Source organism: Acipenser ruthenus, chromosome 2 (assembly GCF_902713425.1).
Source record: "Acipenser ruthenus chromosome 2, fAciRut3.2 maternal haplotype, whole genome shotgun sequence".
Classification (NCBI taxonomy): Eukaryota; Metazoa; Chordata; class Actinopteri; order Acipenseriformes; family Acipenseridae; genus Acipenser; species Acipenser ruthenus.
In genome coordinates, this window is record NC_081190.1 from 98,734,604 (window position 1) to 98,757,977 (window position 23,374).

Here is a 23,374-nt window from a genome sequence, read left to right on the forward strand (position 1 = left end):
GTGAACTGTGCATCAGCTGCAGAGTCACTTACAATGACGTCTCACCTGAAAGAGGGAGTACAAGGAGATTAAGTGACTTGCTCAGGGTCACACAATGAGTCAGTGGCTGAGGTGGGATTTGAACCGGGGACCTCCTGGTTACAAGCCCTTTTCTTTAACCACTGGACCACACAGCCTCCTAAACACCATATTTCCAAGGTATTTTATTGATTTCTGTCTTTATTTCACCATAAAGTATTAACCTGGACCCATTATTTATCACGATTCCTTGTCCTTGCATATACTCTGTGGTAGTCCATGTAATTCACCTAGATTGGGCCGCATTAAAAGATCTATACTGGCTTTTGTTTGATCAAAAGAAAATAAAAACGAGAAACAAGCAACTGATTTGCTGCCTTATTTTAATTCAGTTGCCGTGACACTGTTTTGATGCTGTTTTTGCATTGCTAGACTCCAATATCACTAGCTCTCGTGTGACTGTTACTGCAGGGACAGCTGGTGATAGCTTGTGGTTTAGTTTGCATTGTATGTAATCATTGTAGTGAAGCTGGTTATGGTTCATACATGTTTAAACCAGGATACCATGGGGTGATGATAAATGTAACCAGCTTGGTCCAAGCAGTGTTGAGTAACTTTTATATTTATTTATTATATTTATTGCATTTATATAGCAGTTTTAATTCAAAAGTATCGCAAATCACTGTACAGTACATAGCAGAAAAAAACAACAAACCACAATACTTTTGTATAGCATGTCACACATACAACTGCCACAGTCAGACCATTTAAATAACAGTATACACATAATAATACAAAAGCAGCAATTTTAAAGTTACATTAAAACCCACTAAAATAAGAAATCCATTTTATAAAAGTGTGTTTTTAGTCTTGTCTTAACGGTCCCAGCTTCCCTGACAAACAAGACAGAGCATTTCATGATTTAGGAGCTCTACAAGAAAAAGCCCTACCTCCCGTGTTGCTTTTGTTGACCCTAGAAATAACCAGCAGCCCCTCATCATGTGATTTCAGAGTACGGTTTGGAAGATACGGGGTCAGTAACTCCTGCAAATAACTAGGTGCTAATCTGTTTAGGGCCTTGTAAGTTAACAGTAAAATCTTAAAATCAATTCTATACTGCACAGGAGCCAGTGTAAAGAGGACAAAACAGGGGTAATATGTTCACTTTTCCTGGTTTTAGTCTAGCGGCGGTATTCTGAACAAGTTGCAAGCAGGATACCACACACCATTTTGCATCACCAGAAAAAAGTGCATTACAATAATCAATTCTAGATGAAACAAAAGCATGAATTAGTCTCTCGGCATCAGATCCGGAAATAATTGCTCTAAGTATGACTATATTTCTTAAATGATAAAAAGATACTTTAGTAACTTCCCTAATATGAGTCTCAAATGATAGATCAGGATCAAAGATGATCCCCATAACTCTTAATTTCTACTTTAAGTTTTGATGAGAGACTGCAAGGGTCAAGCTCATGTAATCCAATATTTCTGTGATCCTACTAGTATAACCTGTTTTATCTGAATTCAACATTAGAAAATTCTGTGGCATCCAGTGCTTGATGTCTGTAAGGCAAGTAGCTAATAACATCCCAAGCAGAAGAAATTCCTGGCTTTAGGGACAAATATAGCTGGGTATCATCAGCATAGCAATGGAAGTTCACTCCATGTCTGCGGATAATGTCACCTAACGGTAGCATATATAATGAAAACAACAAGGGACCTAGAATGGAGCCCTGTGGAACACCACAGACAGCTTCCAATAATGCCGATTTTACCTCCCCAATAGAGACAAACTGAAACCTATCAAAAAGATAAGATTCGAACCAGGATAGGACAAGGCCAGGCAGTCCTACTGTGCTTTCAAGACGATGCAGTAGGATGGAATGGGCTACAGTATCAAAGGCAGCACTTAGATCAAGAAGAATTAATACTGATGGAAAGCCCGAGTCTGAGCTTATCAGCAGATCGTTCACAATTGTGACAAGGGCCGTCTCGGAGTTATGTGTGGCACGAAAACCAGACTGAAATTTCTCGAATATACCATTAAGATTTAAAAAATTGTGTAGTTGAATTGCAACAGCTCTCTCTAGAAGCTGAGGAGGCTGTGTGGTCCAGTGGTTAAAGAAAAGGGCTTGTAACCAAGAAGTCCCTGGTTCAAATCCCACCTCAGCCACTGACTCATTGTGTGACCCTGCGCAAGTCACTTAACCTCCTTCTTATCTAAGGGTCCAAATTGTGTTTCTTAAGCATAGGCTTTACCACAGCTACCTTACCGGAGGAAAGTGAACCATTTATAATTTTTAAAATGTGGGAATTAATAACACCAAGAACATCTTTTAATAGTTTTGTAGGAATAGGATCAAGAGAGCATCTAGTAGCTCTCATATGTTTAACTAGCTCTGACAGTTCCTGTAAGGTAATCAAAGAAAAAGCCCCCATAGTAGCCTTAATAGGTGTAGTTGGTAAAATTGTGCTGGAGTCCTCCTTAATAGAAGGTGTCTGTGGAATCTCATTTCTGATGTCTAGTATTTTATTTTTAAAGAAATTTAAGAAGTCATTGCAGCTGTGAGAGGAGAGTATTAACCAGCTCATCTTCTGATGAGGACTCTGAGAGTGGTAATGAGCTCAATACATCAGAAAGCTTAACAGCAGTTGAAGAATTAATTACCCAGGATTTAAATGCACGGTCCACAGTCTTTGTAGATATTGGCAGGTATTCAATGCAACATCTAATTTCTGAAATTCAAATCCAATGACAGGATGAATTGCATTGTTTGAAATTACAATGGATGTACTGGAAAACCAATTATTTAGTACTAATCAATTTGCGCAGAAAACACAAACCAGGGAAAGGAGTTTTCTGAATGCAATTAGCTGACACTAACAAGAATTCCCCAATGCCCCATTTACTTTAATATGTATTCAGGCATCCAAGCACATAAATGAACAAGTACAATGTAAAGTAAAACCTATAGACCAGTGCTGCTTTTAAAAGGCATCATAACCCATTCAAAGAGAAGTACTGGTATCTTTAAAGAATCTGTGCGTCTGAGTCTCTCATTCCAAGTTCCACAGGGTTATCGTCTGCCTGGGGACACTGTCCACAAAACGTTAATGTCAGACAGCCTTAGACGTTTAGCAAGCTAGGAGGTGGCTAAACGAGTTGGGTGGTGTGACTGTGATAGTAACTGCCTTAGGCAGGGCACTCGTTCCCCAGCTGTATCATTTCAGCTAGAGGAGCATTGCAGCTTTTAATAATCCATGTGAGGCCCTTGCTAAATTAAGTACCCTGTGGTGATTTGCTTTGGGTCTTTCATTTGGAATGCCAGCGAAGGATAGGTGGTTGCTGCATGGCTAGTATTGATACCGAGCAGATGAGCACAGGGGGATGTGTGCATGACTCTGGAACTTGTTGAACAACGTGCCTGTATGAAAAGTAGGTTCCAAAAATATAGCGTTGCACGTCCCCAACTGTTTAAATAATGTGCCTGTAATTTTTCTTTTCATTGTTAACATCCTGAGAACTTTCTACACTTATAAGCTCTTTTCAAAATGTCCGCTCTAGTGCAGTGCTTATGCTTATGGAACAACTGATTTTTGAAAAAAAAATCCCTTAATATTTTTTTTGAAATATAGACATAATTCTGAATGACTATTTAAATGAACAACAAAAAAATGTGCTTCTACACCAATTTTAGGCTGCCCTGTACTGTGAAATCTGAGTGACTGTAGGCAAAGTAGGACTCTCACTAAATATTTTTCAGTGTAAAAGAGTACCATTTCTCTGATCAATCCCATAATTTGGGGATTTGGTATTGTACTCTATTGAGGGGAAAAGCCTTGTGTCATGAACTGTTTAATGTAGTGTGGTCCTAAAGTGTGAGTTTCTGTAATTGACTTTATTCTCAGCCTGAGGTACCCTTAAGGAACTTTGCATTTTATGCTTGTATGCTGATTTTATGCTCTGCTTCTTGCTTAAAATCCCCTCATAAGATTTCAGAAGGGCACCACTTGTGCTTTTCAGGTTAATTTAAGAATGGATCATTTTAACCGCTACCAAAACGAACTGATATTCCTTTGACAAACTTTTATATATTTTTTCTAACATCATATAAAATTCAGCAGACTAAACGTACAGTATAGTCTTGCAGTGGAAAAATATGTCTGTGATCAATTCAGTACTTTTTGTAAATTTTAGTTGGTCAAACAGAGACAGGTTTCATTATTACAAATAATAAATGATCTAATTTGCATTAAAGGACTACTTTTATGTCCTCTACTTTTTCATAATATATAATTTCTTACCTGTTTGTTCTCTGTTGCATTGGCGTAATGCATTTTTTCCCATGCTTACTGACTACTCCAGCCAGAAAATTCCCAGATCTGCTTTTCTGAAATGAGGTGGGTAAGAATAATCATATTAGTCTTGCTCTGTGCATTGAAACCTGAAGGGGTACCATTGTGCACTGAAGCCTTTGCTCCACTCTGCCCTCACTGCAGAATAAAAAAAAAATCTACTTTGAGTCTTTTCTGAAGCTGTTTTCCTGCAGTAAAGCATGGCAAATTAGGATCTAAGCACAAACACCAATAGAGAAATACTGTAAAAGTAATAATAGGATAGTAAACCGGTAATAATTTAAATATTATCGAAATGTAGGTTATATAAATAATCCAGTGTGTTACATGAGTATTAAATACCACTTGCATGTTATTACAATTGTTATACCTTTCATAGTAATTACTGCCACTTAAAATGTTACCAGTGTTTCCCCTGTGTTAGAGCACAATGCCTCTCTGCTGTTATGAAAGCAAATGCATACCTGTCAATCTGTTTATAACATTCAGCTGCTAAGTACTAAGTACTCAGTATGCTAACTACTCAGACAGGATAACCTCCTAGGGCATAATATTTAATACAGAGAACTTCCAACGTTTTGTGTTTTGTTATTTTCTGGAAATGGAAAGAACAGACAAGGGGCAAACAAGAAGGATTCTATATACAGACGTGCTCAAATTTGTTGGTACCCCTCCACAAAAAACGAAGAATGCACAGTTTTCTCTGAAATAACTCGAAACTGACAAAAGTAATTGGCATCCACCATTGTTTATTCCATATTTAATAGAAATCAGACTTTGCTTTTGATTTTTTATTCAACATAATATTGTAAATAATAAAACAAATGAAAATGGCATGGACAAAAATGATGGGACCGCTAACCTAATATTTTGTTGCACAACCTTTAGAGGCAATCACTGCAATCAAACGTTTTCTGTAGCTCTCAATGAGACTTCTGCACCTGTTAACAGGTAGTTTGGCCCACTCTTCCTGAGCAAACTGCTCCAGCTGTCTCAGGTTTGATGGGTGCCTTCTCCAGACTGCAAGTTTCAGCTCTTTCCATAGATGTTCGATAGGATTCAGATCAGGACTCATAGACGGCCACTTCAGAATAGTCCAATGTTTTGTTCTTATCCATTCTTGGGTGCTTTTAGCTGTGTGTTTTGGGTCATTATCCTGTTGGAGGACCCATGACCTGTGACTGAGACAGAGCTTTCTGACACTGGGCAGTACGTTTCGCTCCAGAATGCCTTGATAGTCTTGAGATTTCATTGTGCCCTGCACAGATTCAAGGCACCCTGTGCCAGGCGCAGTAAAGCAGCCCCAAAACATAACCGAGCCTCCTCCATGTTTCACTGTAGGTATGGTGTTCTTTTCTTTGAAAGCTTAATTTTTTCGTCTGTGAACATAGAGCTGATGTGACTTGCCAAAAAGCTCCAGTTTTGACTCATCTGTCCAAAGGACATTCTCCCAGAAGGATTGTGGCTTGTCAATGTGCATTTTAGCAAATTCCAGTCTGGCTTTTTTATGTTTTTCTGTCAAAACTGGAGTCCTCCTGGGTCTTCTTCCATGGAGCCCACTTTCTCTCAAAAAGCGACGGATGGTGCGATCAGAAACTGACGTACCTTCACCTTGGAGTTCAGCTTGTATCTCTTTGGCAGTTATCCTTGGTTCTTTTTCTACCATTTGCACTATCCTTCTGTTCAATCTGGGGTCGATTTTCCTCTTGCGGCCGCGCCCAGGGAGGTTGGCTACAGTTCCATGGACCTTAAACTTCTTAATAATATTTGCAACTGTTGTCACAGGAACATCAAGCTGCTTGGAGATGGTCTTGTAGCCTTTACCTTTACCATGCTTGTCTATTATTTTCTTTCTGATCTCCTCAGACAACTCTCTCCTTTGCTTTCTCTGGTCCATGTTCAGTGTGGTGCACACAATGATACCAAACAGCACAGTGACTACTTTTCTCCATTTAAATAGGCTGAATGACTGATTACAAGATTGGAGACATGTGTGATACTAATTAAAGAAACTAATTAGTTTGAAATATCACTATAATCCAATTATTTATTATCTTTTCTAAGGGGTACCAACAAATGTGTCCAGGCCATTTTAGAATATCTTTGTAGAATAAGCAATAATTCATCTCTTTTCAACAGCTTCTTTGCTTTATTCTATGACATACCAAAGGCATGCAAGAATACATGAAAGAATAGCTTTTAATTTCATCACTTTTCCGGAGGAATGAAGCATTATTTCAATGAGCTGTAAGGGTACCAACAAATTTGAGCATGTCTGTATGTAAAACAAATATATATATATATATATATATATATATATATATATATATATATATATATATATATATATAATGCAATGTCAGAACTCATAACCATTCAAAATGATAAAGGGAAAGTAAAGCCTCTGAGCATGGTTCAGAAATCCCTGTCCCCAAGCTAGTGTGGGTAATGAAGCTTTGCGAGGAAACTGAGCAATCCTTCTGTTACTGTTAAACATACCCTATGTCATAGGAGGCTTTGTGTCTTCTGTCTCATTTAATTGCACAGCCCAGCTTGCGTGTCAAGCAGGCAAGGGGAAACAGACATCCGTGTGAGAATTGCAGTTGATTGTCATTTTCAAAAGTGTTACTCTAACAATTATTGTGTTGCCTCGGTTGATTAAGAGGCTACAAAAGAAAAGTGTAAGGTACTACACGCAGGCAATAAAAATGTGCATTATAAATATCATATGGGAGATACTGAAATTGAAGAAGGAATCTATGAAAAAGACCTAGGAGTTTATGTTGACTCAGAAATGTCTTCATCTAGACAATGTGGGGAAGCTATAAGAAAAGGCCAACAAGATGCTCGGATATATTGTGAAAAGTGTTGCATTTAAATCAAGGGAAGTAATGTTAAAACTTTACAATGCATTAGTAAGACCTCATCTAGAATATTGTGTTCAGCTCTGGTCATTTCGTTACAAAAAGGATATTGCTGCTCTAGAAAGAGTGCAAAGAAGAGAGACCAGAATTATCCCGGGTTTAAAAGGCATGTCGTATGCAGACAGGCTCAAAGAATTGAATCTATTCAGTCTTGAACAAAGAAGACTACGCGGTGATCTGATTCAAGCTTTCAAAATTTTAAAAGGTATTGACAATGTCAACCCAAGGGACTTTTTTCGACCTGAAAAAAGAAACAAGGACCAGGGGTCACAAATGGAGATTAGATAAAGGGACATTCAGAACAGAAAATAGGAAGCACTTTTTTACATGCCATTATTGACACAGAAAAGGTGACACAGTCAAAATGAGTGTTATGAGCCCATGAGTGGTTTAGCTGATGGGATGAGGAGTGGCAAGGAGTGCAATATTGTTCAAGCACGTTCATCCACACACACACACACACACACACACGCGCTGCAGTAATAAATCAGCCCAAAGCTGCTGTAGTGTCACATCACCGATGCACATTTATCCCTTGGTCAGTAAAGATGCCCACAGTTGCCAATTGAGACATTTCCAACGCCCATACTAACCATCCTTTGTGATGCAGACCATGTAATGTCCCAACGTACACTGAGGACACGGAGAGACTGTCTGACTGTGCAGCAGCCCCAGCTACAAAATGTCTTTCACTGTAGTTGGATCAGTGCTTAATGGACTCCCATTTCTAACGATGATAAAATAAACAGCTTTACTCCGTGCTCCCTCAGGCACTGCCGCAGTGAAACATGGCTCCGTCCCTGTTGAAAATGCACAATAATGTCACATCAAAGAGCCACTGCAGGCACTTCAGAAAGCTGTAGGCCTCAGAATGGCAGGTTTATTTACAGCACACCAAAAGCCTCCATTATGGCCTCTATCTGGCAACATCAATAGACTTTATGCATCAAGGAAAGGTTAATTTAATGTATCACGTAATCAAACAAAAAAAAATGGCTGAATGACTTCACTAATCAATATTACTCTGTTGTTGAACACTCTCACAAAAGGTTTAAAACCTGCCCTGAATAGCAGCACCTACCAGGCTGCTGGTAGCATGATGGAAATTACATTTCAGTGACATTTACTGCTCTCTTCTGTACTAATGTACAAAACCACATTGCTTTAAGACTGAACATCTTTCATGTTCCGTTTTATGAGTTTAGGATTTATAATGTCAAGACATATACTGCAGTAGCCTAGTTGCGAATAAAATATTTTGACAATTATAAACAAACTTTTGGAAAATTGTTCGTGCTTGTTTTACAAGTCATCTGCAGTCCTGACTTCTGTCTCTAAATGTCATCAGATGCATGCATGTCATCTCTAAATGTCCTCAAATATATCTGTCAGATACCTGTAAGTCAGTATCATAAGGACTTTTTTTACAGTTAGATGTGGCACTGAGGAAGCAATACTGTATGTTTACACAGAGAGAGCCTGTGAGCAGCAATGCTTAATATTTGTTTTGTTCAATTGTCTAGACTTCTCTCAGGTGGAACTGCGCCTCCTCGCCCATCTCTCCTCAGACCCTGAGCTTCTGAAACTCTTCCAGGAACCGGAAACAACAGCAGATGTCTTCAGTATGCTTGCTTCACAGTGGTAAGTGCGTCGTCCAAAATGTGTACGATTGCACGCTTGAACTAGTACTCCCGTCATCGACTTCTCTTCCTCTCCCTCCTCTCTTACATCACAAGAAATAACATATGCTGCTGTGAAACCACGCACCCTGCGTTTTATTTGAAACACATAAACAAATAAAATTAGTCATTTAGCAGATGCGTTTATCCAAAGCGACAAACAGAAACTAGGTGGTGAACTATGCATCAACAACTACTGCTGCAGAGTCACTTACAATAGGACCTTGGTTTTACATCTCCTTTTGAAACATAATCTCTGGTACCACAGTAGGTTAAAGACATCTCTGTTTAGTCATGCTTTTAGACTCTTGCACTTCCTGGATAATTTCACCTGCTGGGTGCAGTTGTATTCACCCCTTCACTGGGTGTTTTTCTGTCAATAGGCAATGTGCTGCTTCCCCTATTGACTGACATGCTTTTGACCAGTTACATGCCTTGACTCTGAACAGTGCTGGGGTGAAGTGACCAAGGAAGTAAAGCAGTAGCTGACTTCCTGGAAGGACACTGAGAACATAGTGTCCTACCATGTCTGTTTTTAAAATGAAAATACCCATTTTGCACTTCCATGAGCTACAGAAACAGGTAAGATCAATGGAATGATTTTGTTAGCTACAATTACTTTATTTGTATTGTGTTACAATTACTCCGAGTGACTTCATTTTCATTGCAGTTTGCTTGAGCTGTACCCTGATGCTACTGTTCTACTAGTAGCTGGCTAGTCAAGTTTAGTATAGAACTGGTTGTGAATTTTAAAAAAAGTGCAATACTTTCTATCACTTTCTTTTTTACTTGGACAGCTTGCTTTAGTGGCATTTACCTTTGATGCTGAAGTAATTACATTAATATTTTAGCATGTTTTTTTCCTGAACTGAAAGTGTAGAAGCAAAATGAAAGAACATAGTCTTTATTGTTTTTTAAATGTTATTTTCATTTATGCAAGGAATTTTTGGAAGGTATTGCTGTACCTTTTGAATAAGATTTGAATCAGATTAAAATGGGTATATTGCTTCCAACACTGTTTGCGAATAAAGCAAAAATCTTGTGATTTCTTAAATTGTGTTCTTAATTCTAAACAGCTTATTTCAAAGAGGTTACTAAATCAGATTTGGGCACTTTTGGATATCTTGCACCCTGTTTATGAAACCTGGTGATGAGAAGTCTGCAGGCTGTTTTGCTTTTGCTGCTGTCGCCAGGTGTTTTTCATTGTTATTGGTACTATTTATGGTTTATGCAAGGATGATTGTTTGATGTGTCCAGGACACTCTTGAAAACATTCGGGACACATTGAATTAGTATGATTGTTTGGAATATAGCTTCCCCTGTGATTTTAGTGAAGTAGAGAAATTTGCCATGTTTTGCCAGAACAGAAACCCATGTCTGCTTGTCACCATCCAGGAAAAGCGACGCTCCCATTCTGCTGGACTCTGTAGGGCCAACATTTCAGCACATATAAAAGTTTGCCATATTGAATTTGCATGTTTACAAAAATGTACAGACGACAGGAGACCATTTGGCACATCATTGGTTGTCCTAGTTCCTAGTAGCTGATTGCTGTGGTGAGGGGAAAAAATCATTTGACAATCTGAATTGGGGAGTAAATGGGGGGGTAAATAATTGGGCACTCTAAATTTTAAATAAATAAATAGGTTTGTTGATAAAATTCCTTTCTGAACACTCAGTTAATTATCCAGGCTCTTGTGTCATAACTATGAAAACTCAAAATGTTTAAAACTGAGCTCAGAAGTTTTTTTTTTTTTGTTTTCATTTTGTTGTATTGATAGTACACATCGAAATCAGTTTTGAGATATATTTGAGTTCCTTGAAATGAGTATAGTATTGAAACCGCTGGTACATTTATTAAGAATTTGTGGGGAAAAAAAAACTGAACTGAACCTCAGATCCATAGAGTACATTTCCACTGACCTGAACCTGGGATTTATAATGACAATGCAGTCTGTCTGCTTTGCTGCATGTGTCTGGTAGCCTGTTACAGGGGAGTTAATAGGCTTACAAGCCTAAAAAAATTGCTTGCTTCCTGGTAATAAAAATAAGCCGCCTTAGATCTTTATTGCCGGAGTTGGCAGAAAGCTGACAGAGCAGCACGCTCTCTATATTAAACACACCTTCAGGCTAGAGGTTTTATCAATATTTGAAAAGCGTGTGTTCTGAAGTCTGTGTCTCAGGGCTTTATTAGCCCTGGATGGAGTCCATGCCTTCATGCTTTCAGTGTTAACTCGTTTGAAGCCGCCATTGCTAATTTAGCTTGCCTAGTTACATAAGAAAGCTTTATTCAAATGTTGTATGCAAATTGAGCCATGATATTTGTAGAGGTGGTTTTGATTGAAAGGTCTATGTTTAGAGGTTCTGATTTGAGATTTCTAAATTAGTGTTTTAACCCTTATTTCACTCACAGAGGCTGTAAAAGGCTGACATTTAAATTGGGGGTTTAACCAAAGATCAGAATCTATTTTGTAAAACACTTGCCTCTCAATTACAGAGCTTGTTCTTTAATTGAATGGTAAGACATTTGTCTTTAAACCGTATGTTTTGCAGTTTGTGTCCAGCCCTTGACTTTTCATTCAATTCAATGGGCTGAGATGCCAATTCATTATTATTATTATTTATTTCTTAGCAGACACCCTTATCCAGGGCGACTTACAATTGTTACAAGATATCACATTATTTTTATATACAATTACCCATTTATACAGTTGGGTTTTTACTGGAGCAATCTAGGTAAAGTATCTTGCTCAAGGGTACAACAGCTGTGTCCCCCACCTGGGATTGAACCTACGACCCTCCGGTCAAGAGTCCAGAGCCCTAACCACTACTCCACACTACTGCCCTCATAAACCTTTTTGTTCTGGGCATGGCTAGGTTTAGTAAGGTGAGAAGTTAAGACGGCTGCCAGTCATTCAAAAGATACCACCTGCAAAGAGAAATTATAATGAAGTCACATCTTAGGGTTGTCTTTGCAATTAGGTGCATAAAGCTTTTGGAACAATTGCAAAGACAACTACTTGTTTGTCTTTCCATGTACAGGTTTCTGAGCAAACACAGCAGAATAAAGCACAGGTAACAAAGACTACTGCAGTCTTGCACGGTTTCTGTGTGAGGAAGCTGTGTGGTCCAGTGGTTAAAGAAGGTCTTGTAACCAGGAGGTCTCCGGTTCAAATCCCACCTCAGCTACTGACTCATTGTGTGATCCTGAGCAAGTCACTTAACCTCCTTGTGCTCCGTCTTTCGGGTGAGACGTAATTGTAAGTGACTCTGCAGCTGATGCATAGTTCACACACCCTAGACTCTGTAAGTCGCCTTGGATAAAGGCGTCTGCTAAATAAACAAAATAATAACAAAATAATTTCTAACATTAGCAATATGTTGTAAGCAAGTATGTTTAGAACACAACTTTGTACAAAAGGTTATTGTCTGTCATTGAACCTTCTGTCTTAGTACACTGCTGATATACAGGTTAATGGTTAACACTCTTCCATCTGAGGAGAGTCTAGATACCAAAATTGTATTGCAATTATCATAGGCTGGCCTATACTCTGCATTGTGCTTAATATACAGTATTTTAAGCAAATGGAAATGCAACATACCCCTTCATCATAGTGTCAGAATGTTCTCCTGGTTTTCTGCTGACATCATCATTTTGAAACATTCGCATTGGATGGATTAACCTGTATTATGAGCATCTTTTGTACTTCCTGTTTTATCCATCTTAATGGCAGCCCCAAACCACTGGTGTAATTACCAGGTAAACAAACTGACATGGTGGAACACATTGACAATTACCAGCAAGAGTACGCAAAGTGTCTGCCAATGAAAGACTGCCTGGGTTTTTAATTGCTTTTGAAAGAATGCTGCAGGCTTTACATAACCACATTTAAAGAAAGGTAATTGCAGCTTACAACCTTAAAATACCAGTAGATACCATAAGCAAGTAAGAGTCATGCACTATATTAAAATTAAGCTAAAAGTACATACAGTATTTACTGTACAGAGACTCTGAAGTCAGCATGCTCTGCCTATCATGTTTAAAAATGAGTAAAATACTGAAGTAGTGTTCGAATATCTAATTTGAGTCATGTATTTGTCTTCAGGTTCTCTAGTGTAACACTTCATTGCTGAAAAGGTATAGCTTGATCTACTGCTTTTCATTTAATCTTGAGTAAACTAAATTTATAAAGAGGCGTAACATACTGTATTAGCATTCTCAGGAGGCTCTTGATGTGCTTACCCCTACTGTCGTTGCATTCATTATGTTCAAAGACCATTTTAAATGGTAATTATTTCATGTCTGCATAAAAGAATAGTTAAATATGAAACAAGGAACAAATTATTTTTTTACTAATCATGCGTATTTGTGCATTATAGCCTGTTGTTTGTTACGTCCCACTGTGGCCTTGTGCCCCATGCGTAGCCAGCAGCTTGAGTCGCTCCTTCTCAGGGATCAAGCAACATAAATCAGCTGACGTTTTATGCTCTCCCCCCAGGCTGCAATAGCCGGCTGGAGTTATTTTATTTTCGTTTTGGCTTCGGCTAAAATTACAAGATGGTTTGTATATTTTTAGTAATTGTTATTGCTGTATTTTATTCTGTTTTTCTGTTTTCACAGAGACTAAGCGCAGGCCTGTCAGCAGCTTGGTGCTACGGCACACATGTAGCAACAGCTGCTGGGTTCAACAGCGCTGCGCAGAACCAAGATATTTGCTTAGGTTGTGGTTGTTTGAAATCTCTCCCACAGTATTTTGATGCCGTTTTGGTGACGGCTTTTTCATCACCATTGCAAGGGTGTTAGTCCATTCTAACAAGCAGGCTTCCCTCAGTCTCATGTGAGTACTGGCTGAGTGGTTTTGCCAGTGGCTTTTACAGGTGGGCAGTCCTGTACGTTGCTACCCGCAGTAACTGTGAACCAGTGGACCCAGACTGTGCGGTACCAAGCTCACGGACCCACTCCGTTCCCAACCCAGTACTGAGGTTACCGCATTGGTGCCGACCCGGAACCGTGTCCGTCCAGTACTATACGACCAGGTGCTTAAGTCACTGAACCGGTACCGAACCAACCTGGTTCTGTACCATCCCAGTTCTGACCCGGTACAGACCCAGTACTGACCCGGTTTCTTCATGGTCCTACACAGCCCGCTATTGACTGATTACACTCTGGGTCCGGTACAAGACCGGTCTTGTTTGGGTCTTGACCTACCCAGTTGCTATCTATAAGCAGTTTGAGGCAGCACCTGTTACTGTACACTGCATTGTTTGCTTCTTGCATCATGACTGGGTTTTATCCATGCGAGACATGCAAGGCCAGTCTACCTGTTGAGGACAAGCATGGCAGATGCTCTTTCTGCCTGGAGCCAGAGCACAGCAAGGGAGGCACTGATGAACTGCAGTTTCTGTGAGTTTTGTGCATCTTTCTCCAAGCGTCCCTCACTCCTGCACAGAACTCTTCCCCATCACCCTCTGGTAGAGAGGTGGCTGTGCCCTCACCCTATGGCTCTGTGCCAGGGGAGACTGGACGACTCACCCGACAAAGTAGCCCTCCTGAAGCCGTCTTCCCGGTCTTCCTCATCTTTCTTTCCCTCTCCTTCTCCTCCCCCGAGGAAGAAGAAGAAGAGTCGCCGTTCCAAGCGATCGGCGGACTCGGAGCAGATGGAAAAGCTCTGGGCAACGGTTTCCCACCAAGGAACGGTGCTCGCGAGGTTACTGCGTACTTACAGGAGTTACAGGTACTTTCGGCGCCAGGGATCATCCCGGTCGATGGACCCCCAATATAGGGTGCATGATGTGGAGAAGCTGGGCCTGTCCCAATTTCCACCTGTGGAGGCTTCAATTGCCGCTTTGGTACAGGCGCCTAATTTAGTGCCGGTGTTGTAGGAAATAAGTTGACTGGGAAATAAGTTGATCGCGCAAGCGCAGTAAGGCAAAAGTAGACAAAAGTAAGGCGGGGCTACAGGTTGATTAAAGGGGAGGTTCACTGCATGGCTTTTTATTTTTATTTGGCCATTTTATTTACTAGACTGTATGTTGGTGCGTGTTCGTGCCACTGTCTTTTCGTATGAACTTTAAAATGTGTGATCGATGACTGTTTCTATGGTAAACTGTTTTAAACCTATGTCTTTTTTATGTTTCTATAACATCAATGTCAATCTGATGTAGTTTATGTGTGATCGCAGAGATATATATTAAATGATTTTACACGTCAAAATGTTGTCAATATTTAATCGAAATTAAAATGTTTCAGTAGTATAATGACATGCTGCATCCATAATATTATTAGCAGGGCAAGACGTAGAGAGATACCGTATATATGTGTACATCTACATGATTTTAAATCGTGATAATTCACTTTAATTCAATATACTGTATCTCTTTCTCGTTATTTGTCTTATTGGTTGTTGCACTACAGGGATTTACCATTTTAAAATGATACTGATATACAGTAGCCTACATATACTGTATGATCTGTCTCACAACACAAAATCTTGGTTGGTATTGAACTACAGGTATTTACCACGGTTTAGCAAAGACGTTAACTCTTTAGTTTGATTAATTCATGTATTGTTTCTTCCCAAACTTGTAATTGAAATACATGCACTATGATAACCTCCTGTTCGTTTTCTGTCCTACTTATACAAAGTACTGTATGTAAAAATAAATGAAAGAATAAATATAAAATAATAATACTGTATAAGCAACGTTTTTCAAGTACATCATGTGATTGATGTGCACCGTGGTTAGTAATCGCAGCATGGAGCTTAATTTTTTCCATGATTGAAACTCATGCTTACCTATGGGCAGCAGTGTGGAGTAGTGGTTAGGGCTCTGGACTCTTGACCGGAGGGTCATGGGTTCAATCCCCAGTGGGGGACACTGCTGTTGTACCCTTGAGCAAGGTACTTTACCTAGATTGTTCCAGTAAAAACCCAACTGCATAAATGGGTAATTGTATGTAAAAATAATGTGATATCTTGTAAGTCGCCCTGGATAAGGGCGTCTGCTAAGAAATCATATTTTCTGCTAAGAAATTTACCTTTTGGACAATCGCTCGCATACCTGCTGTCCATACTGTAGTGCTTCCCAAAACAAAAACACCTCCAGAAATGCAAAATAACGTTAATACATAACACATTTCGCTAGTTAACGTTTGTTACACAAACAGAAATACACAATCAGAAATGTACAATCATACAATTCATTTTAAATTATTTATTTGCTGCTAATATTACAGCGATATTCACATTCCCTTATATAGAGTAATACTGTCGAATATATCCGATCTACATGTTAATGTAAATTATACGTACAAAAGTCATTTTAAATTATGCATTTTTGTTAGGCTAATATAGCAGATCTAAAACGATATTCACATCATCTTATCTAGCAGCATACTGCCGAATAAATCCGATCTACTAATTGATATAAATTATACTTACAAAATTAATTTTAAATTATTTATTGTTCATTAATATATCCAATCAACTTATTTCCTGGGCTCGATCAACTTATTTCCTGGGCTCAATCTACTTATTTCCTAGCCTAGGCTCGTTTACATTAGAAACAATGGAACCTCCCCTTTAAATTCTAGAGCTTGATCAACTTATTTCCCGATCAACTTATTTCCTGGGACACCGGGTCTCGGAGGTGATCCTCAAGCATGCCTATTCAGCCAGTGCGTTCACCGCACACTGGGCAACTGTAATAGTTTTCTGGTAGCCTACCAGTCCTATTTGCTGAGGTCCCTCTCTGACAGCCACAGGCCCTCACCAGAACAGCTGGATGAGCGACACCTGGTTAACAACAACCTGCTTCGTGAATCAAAACTGAACGGGCAGGCTGTAGGCAGGAGCCTGGCTCCGCTGACAGCTGCACATAGGCAGCTTTGGCTTTCCCAGACATGCATGCCTGACTGGGACAAAGCTCCGCTGTTGGATGCCCCTATTACACCAGGGCATACGTTTGGTCCCGCGGTGGATGAGATGCTGTAGCGCTCTCACCGTGTGCTGGAATCCACGAAGGAGCTGGTTTACTTGCTTCCCAACCGACCACCCCCAGTGTGCAAATCAGTGGCAAACTGGCACCCTAGGCCCCAGCAGCCTCAAAGACCGGCACAGCCAGCTGCGCCTGCTGCCAGAGGTGGTGTTCCGAACTCAGCATCATTGAAAAATGACGCTGAGATCTGTGTGCGCAGTCCTTTATGCCCTTGTGGACGGGCTATGACTGCGTCACTGGCTCAGTGAGCAGCTTTGATATATTGTATTCAGGTTTCCGAGTCTTTAGAAGGTAAATACCATTCGGTGATGGTTATATTTCTATTTCAGGGAAACGTTTCCAAGGTAGTTTTTATCCATCCATAATTCTAACTAGGTAACTACCAATTTATTATTTTCTGTCCTCTTAGTTTATGTTGTGACTGTGACTGGTAAGTGAACTATTTGTTTTTTTTAGCTTTACTCTTTATTTTTTATATTTTTTATAAGTTTCGTTTTTTGGGAATAAAAAATATGCATCACTGGTCCAGCTGCTGGACGACCGTCCATGGAAACTGCCTGCACATCGCGACCTGCTCAGCCAGGCGTGGGGGATCCTGTGGCATACTGACCCAGCGAGCCTGCAGCTGTGGGTCTGGCCCCTGACCGATTGCAACTAAGCAGCTCAGTTTCTCGGATGAGGTTATTGTAACCCTCCAGAATGCCAGGGCTGCTTCTACGTTTTCCCAGTACAGGTTTAAATGGGGAGTCTTCCAGACTTGGTGTCTGTCTGTTGGGCTGGAGCCCATCCCTTAAAAAGTTTTTGTAGGACCTTTTTAACGAGAGGAAATCTCCTCTACTCTTAAGGTCTACCTGGCATCTTTATAGGAGGCTGTGTGGTCCAGTAGTTAAAGTAACAGGCTTGTAACCAGGAGGTCCCCGATTCAAATCCCGGCTCAGCCACTGACCGAGCCGGGCAAGTCACTTAACCTCCTTGTGCTCTGTCTTTCGGGTGAGACGTTGTTGTAAGTGACTCTGCAGCTGATGCATAGTTCACACACCCTAGTCTCGTATCTTGTAAAGCGCTTTGTGATGGTGGTACACTATGAAAGGCGCTATATAAAAATATAGATTATTATTATTATTATTATTATAATTATTATTATTATTATTATTATTCAGCTTGCCACATTAAAATAGACTTGGTCTTCCTAGGAGCTTACTTCCTGGTGGGACAGTTTTGAAGGGAGATCGAAGGTTGCATCCTCCTATAAATGACCTTGTCCCTCGCTGGTGGTTGAATGTTGTGCATAATGCACTTACTAAACCACCATTCGAGTCCCTGCATTCCACAGAACTGAAATATTTGTCTTTGAAGGTGACTTTCCTACTAGCAATCACCTCAACGAAGAGAGTAGGTTAAATGCAAGCATTTTCCATTGCTAAAGTCTGTCTATTCTTCACGAAGGCCAGAACTAAGGTCTTGTTCCGTACTAACCCTGCTTTCCTCCCTAAAAGCATCTCTGCTTTTCATGTCAAGCAATCAGTGGAGTTAGAGGCTTTTCAGCCACCACCGTGATTCAAATGAATTCATGCAAGTACTGTCTTTTTCATCATCACTTTCCTTATTTGTAAGCCAATTAACCAGTGGATCAGGTGCCAGATCAGCTCAGAATATGCTTTGTAATAGATCATTATTTACCAGGCTTACCCCCACCAAGGCCTGGATTCAATCAAAATTAGAGTGGCAACATGGCCATTGGCCATTATAAAATGTAGCAATGGTAGGGCCACACACTTTGATTTACTTCTGGCCTTGAATCTCACTTCTAGAAGCTGTAAAGTGAGGGGGGAAAGTAGGGGGTTGAACTGCGATTTTGGAGCTCAATGAGCATGAGGGGTTTCCAGTCACAATGAGGAGGACCGTTCCACTCAAGGTTTAACATGTTAAATTAGTGCTGGGATGATCCTGCTATTTTCATGTTTGGAAATCAATTCAAAATTCAGATATTCGTTCATCTGCAAAACATAATTAAATCCATTATATGTAATACTGTATTAAAGTAAAACAAAGATCTCCAGAATAATACGTTGTGTATTATTAGTTATTATAAGTAGTTAATCCATTTTTAATCTTTACAATTTTCATTTCTTTGCAATAAACAAAGTGGCAAAAGACACATTTTCATAAAGTAACAGCATCCTGAGATTCACTTGCTGTATGCCTTCTTTTTTCACTGAACAAGCAAGTGAAAACTGTCAAATTTAACCTAAATAAACACTTCTAGAAAATAAATGTGGAAAGGGGGCATTCAATGAAGAAAAACTCACTGTTTTGGTTGTCATTTATTGTCATCGCTATGGGCCTACATAACATTTCCCTTGCAAGTTGGGCATGAGGCATTTTGGAGTGATGTACCTACATCTGTATCCCCTGCTTCTGACTCTCTTCCCAAACCTGAAACACTGGCTTTAGCCAGTAGAGATCACTATTTGGTGCCAAAACTTTTTAAATAGAGGTTCAAGATCAACTGTACTGATCGTTTGTTTTTATATAATCCCACACATCAGACAGAACTGTTTTTTTTACCTGCCATTTTAGAAACTGTTGCGCAAAGTCGGTGCGAGGCTAAACACATTGTGATACTGTACATATTTCTAATTTCTATCAACAATGTCATTTATGCTGGACCCCGACATGGATTTTTGCCTTTTGAATACATGTCAGGCAATGTTCTTCAAATATTCTGATATTTGTCTCAGCACTATGTAAAATGTAATAATTACCTATTTAAGGGTCTTGGTGGAAGTTTAATTGGTTAAACTAAACCATTTAGAACAGGGTTGGAACAAAAAGCAGTTATGTAGGTTAGGTATGATGTGGCCAGTCTTCCCAAACTGGAAGAGTACCGGTGTGCTAGCTTGCAAACCAGAAGCAGATCCCTTTAAACATGCTGCTTATTTGTTGTTATGCAAACCTCTTTTCTCTTGCATGCATTGTAGGAAAGGGATTCCTGAAACCGAGGTGAAACATGCTGACCGTGAACAAGCCAAGCGCGTTGTCTACTCTGTTGTGTATGGAGCAGGTAAGACCATTACCATTACATAAATATTGTACCAGTCTGACTAAATGCAGTCAAACTAGTTCAAACAGAACTGAAGTGTGATAGGAGATCAAGAACCAGTTATTATCTCCATTTATGCTTTTACAAATTCCTGCTGGTATGAAAAGTTACATTTATGAAGCAAACTTATGATAACAAACAGCACGCTACAATTTATTATACCACTATTATGAGACAGCCACAGAGTACTGATTACAGGCTTGAGTTAGTTTATTATGACATTTCGTCTCAGCATTCACTTTTCCATGCTCTTATTGAAGTCAAGCAAGGCAGAGAGCTTGCAGCTTTGCCAGAGTGTGAGCCATGGCACATGTTTAATAGGGTTAAACCTACTCCAGCAAAGAATGAATACCTCTGAAGAGGTCTACTCTGTAGGTGTACTAAGCGAGGGAGAACAACATGCTAATAAATAGTGGGTAAAGCATCAGGTTAGGCACTTCAATTAACATGTCTTGATAGTTATTTTATGTATATTCATTATTTTGACAGGGTAGCGTCACAGCCCAGATCTTATTGGCAGGGATAGAGACTCAGAACACAGAAGCTGCCATTTCAAGCGCTAATGTGCACTTTAATTATAAATACAAATAACAAACAAAACACTAGACATTAAACAGAACAAAACACATTCCCAAACAGACAGATCGACACAGCACACAAAAAACCTCCACCTTTCACCAACAACTCCTCTAATCATTACTTCTAAATAACACCCGTGATCACCCTATTTATACATCTGTGGCTGGAGCCTTAATTCATTAAGCATTTAATCATTTATTCAATTCGGCTCCAGCCACATTCCCACGTGTTTTGACAGGGAGAAATGTAACCCCCTTCCTGCCGACCCATTATTCCCCACGCTAACATCCACACGTGGACCGGCAGGGCTTGCCCTGCTACACTGCCACAATTATTTATTAACATGAATGAATATTTAATCAAGAAAGGACTGACAATTAGAGTGGTTGTTCATTTAGCCCTGGCAATAAATACAATCATTGGTTTACAGCACTGTTAGAATTTGAGTTATAGTAAATACTTATTAGCCCCTTTACGTTAAACAATAGCTACCTTGTAAGTAGGGTATATTACATAGTACCTGATAACTCTATGTTGTATACTGTAGCTAATAAACACTAATTGGTGTGTACTGTATGACCATTGTATGAATAAAATTGCATGGTATGTTCTAACATGGTAGATGTATCTCTGTGATGTTCTCTCTTCAAACCCCTGTCTTAACTTTCTCCTTTTACATTTTTTTGTTTAAGGAACTTATCAGCCCAATTAGCCTCTCATCAGTTTTTAATTAATCTTTAAGTCTTCTGGGAGCACTACTGTTTTTTTTTTTAATATATTAATGTGTACACCAGAGAAACCCATGTTCCAGAGGTGCTCAGTTTATTTATATTTATGTTTTATTTATAGGGTACAGTTGAATAGAGGGATAATTATTTGCAGGGTTATTTTCTGTCAACAAAGAATCTTGCCCATAGTTCTCCTGGAGGCACCAATTTTAAAATAATCAAATGAGTTTGTAAGTCATATCCCATAAGCGAAAAAGCATACCTTATTAAAGTGCATTCGTTTTGTGATGTAGGTTTATGAAAAATCTTCTTGTCTACCAACACCCACACAAGTGGGATAAACCATATTATGATAATCTCATTAGGAGAATTCCATTTAAAAGGGAGAAGGGGGGCTTGGTTCTCCGTACTGCTGAAAAGGGTCTCAGAAGATGAGTGTTGTCTCATGACGGGTGATTCTCTTTCATTCACAGAAGCACTTTACTAAACTGATTTCAATTACAAAGCTAGACATGTAGGAACATGCAGAGTAGCCTTGGAACCCCCATGCAGGTCATCCAGTCTTGCATTGGTTATGGGACGTCTCTAAATAATATTGATCTCCATTCACTCCACCCCCCGTCTGAACAGAGTGCACCATCCACTTGATCTACACAATTGTTTCAATTTAAAAGATAAGATTTTCTTTTGTCTTTTCACAGTTCACTATGTTTTTAGTATGTAGTTTTAATAATTTAATTCTAGCTGTCTCTGTCTAGCATTCAGTAAATTAACTATTATCATACTGTACACCCCTTTGTGTGTCACAGTTTACTCACTAACATACATAGAAATGGGATATGTTCAACTACAATATTCTCAGAAGACATGTGTATCATTGTTTCTATTAAGTCAAAATCAAAATCCCCAGCAAGAGATTACAGAGACCTGTGCAGCATGTAGTTATGTGATTTCTGAATTATAAATGATGATTTCCACTTGGTGTACGTGTCTTGGGATATGCCTCAAATTAATTAGAATAACAGGGCTGCTGAAGGCAATGAGAGGCTGCAGTTGGAGGAAACCTTGTTAAACAAATAGCCATTCAATTAGGGGACTCCATTTCTGTGGTTACCAAATACAGTAAAGAGCGGCCTTAAAAAGACAATTCAAGATGATGCCCTGACCGTCGCGTTTACCATGGAGTGGGACAGTAGTGGGTCAATTCAAAAGATATATACGGGGCAGAGAACTGCTGGCTGAGCCAAAAATGACAGTAATTTTAATGCTGTGTTACTATGAACAAAGTGAAGGAAAAGGTCATTTTCATATGAACACCTTTTTATTCAACGTTCTGTACAAAACAAGTCTCAGTCCTGCTCAGCTGTCTCACCGAGCCTCACAGTTGAACATTCCATCCACTTTTACCTTGCTGTCAATCACCATCATCACTGCTGTTTTGCCTTGGCATATTTCTACTGCAAACACCAACATTGCTGTCCTGCAAGCATGCTTCTAAACCAAACGATGATACTTGCAGCTTTAGCATAGTGTCTGAGGAAGATCTCTTTGTGACCCGATACTGTATTTTGATAATGGTTTTAAAGGAAACTCAGCGACACAGAATACAAGTTTCAATGTCTCTCAATTAGCAGAGACAAGCCACTACAGCGGGATAGAGTCATGCAAGTGGGAACTTGCTTATTCGAATTCTGACTGTTTTCCGCTGGACAGGGTGGAGCACTCGGGCTGTTTAACCTCGCTGGTCAGGCAGCAGACAAGTGGAGACCAGTCAGGCTGAACTCTACCGCACAGGGTTAAATATCTTGGCAACATCACCTGCTTATAATTAGCTGCTCAAAAGTCAGTCACCCCATTAAGACATTGTATAGCTTGTTCCTGTGGGGAAAGTCATTGTACTCTAGCTAGGCCTGGAGTAATATTTACAAGGTAATACAGTATATATCAGGACATAAAACCCAATACAGCAAAGGACCAGCATAATTG

General features: G+C 39.6%; 1 protein-coding gene across 1 annotated transcript in view; it reads left to right on the plus strand.

Annotated features, from left to right (window-relative positions):
• The window catches only part of LOC117409040 (DNA polymerase nu-like), a 98,554-nt gene that overhangs the window by 44,527 nt on the left and 30,653 nt on the right, over positions 1 to 23,374 (plus strand). The window contains exons 12-13 of the mRNA XM_059004511.1: positions 8,825 to 8,942; positions 19,960 to 20,042. Coding sequence (XP_058860494.1) covers positions 8,825 to 8,942; positions 19,960 to 20,042 — 201 coding nt within the window. The remainder of the gene's footprint in view (positions 1 to 8,824; positions 8,943 to 19,959; positions 20,043 to 23,374) is intronic.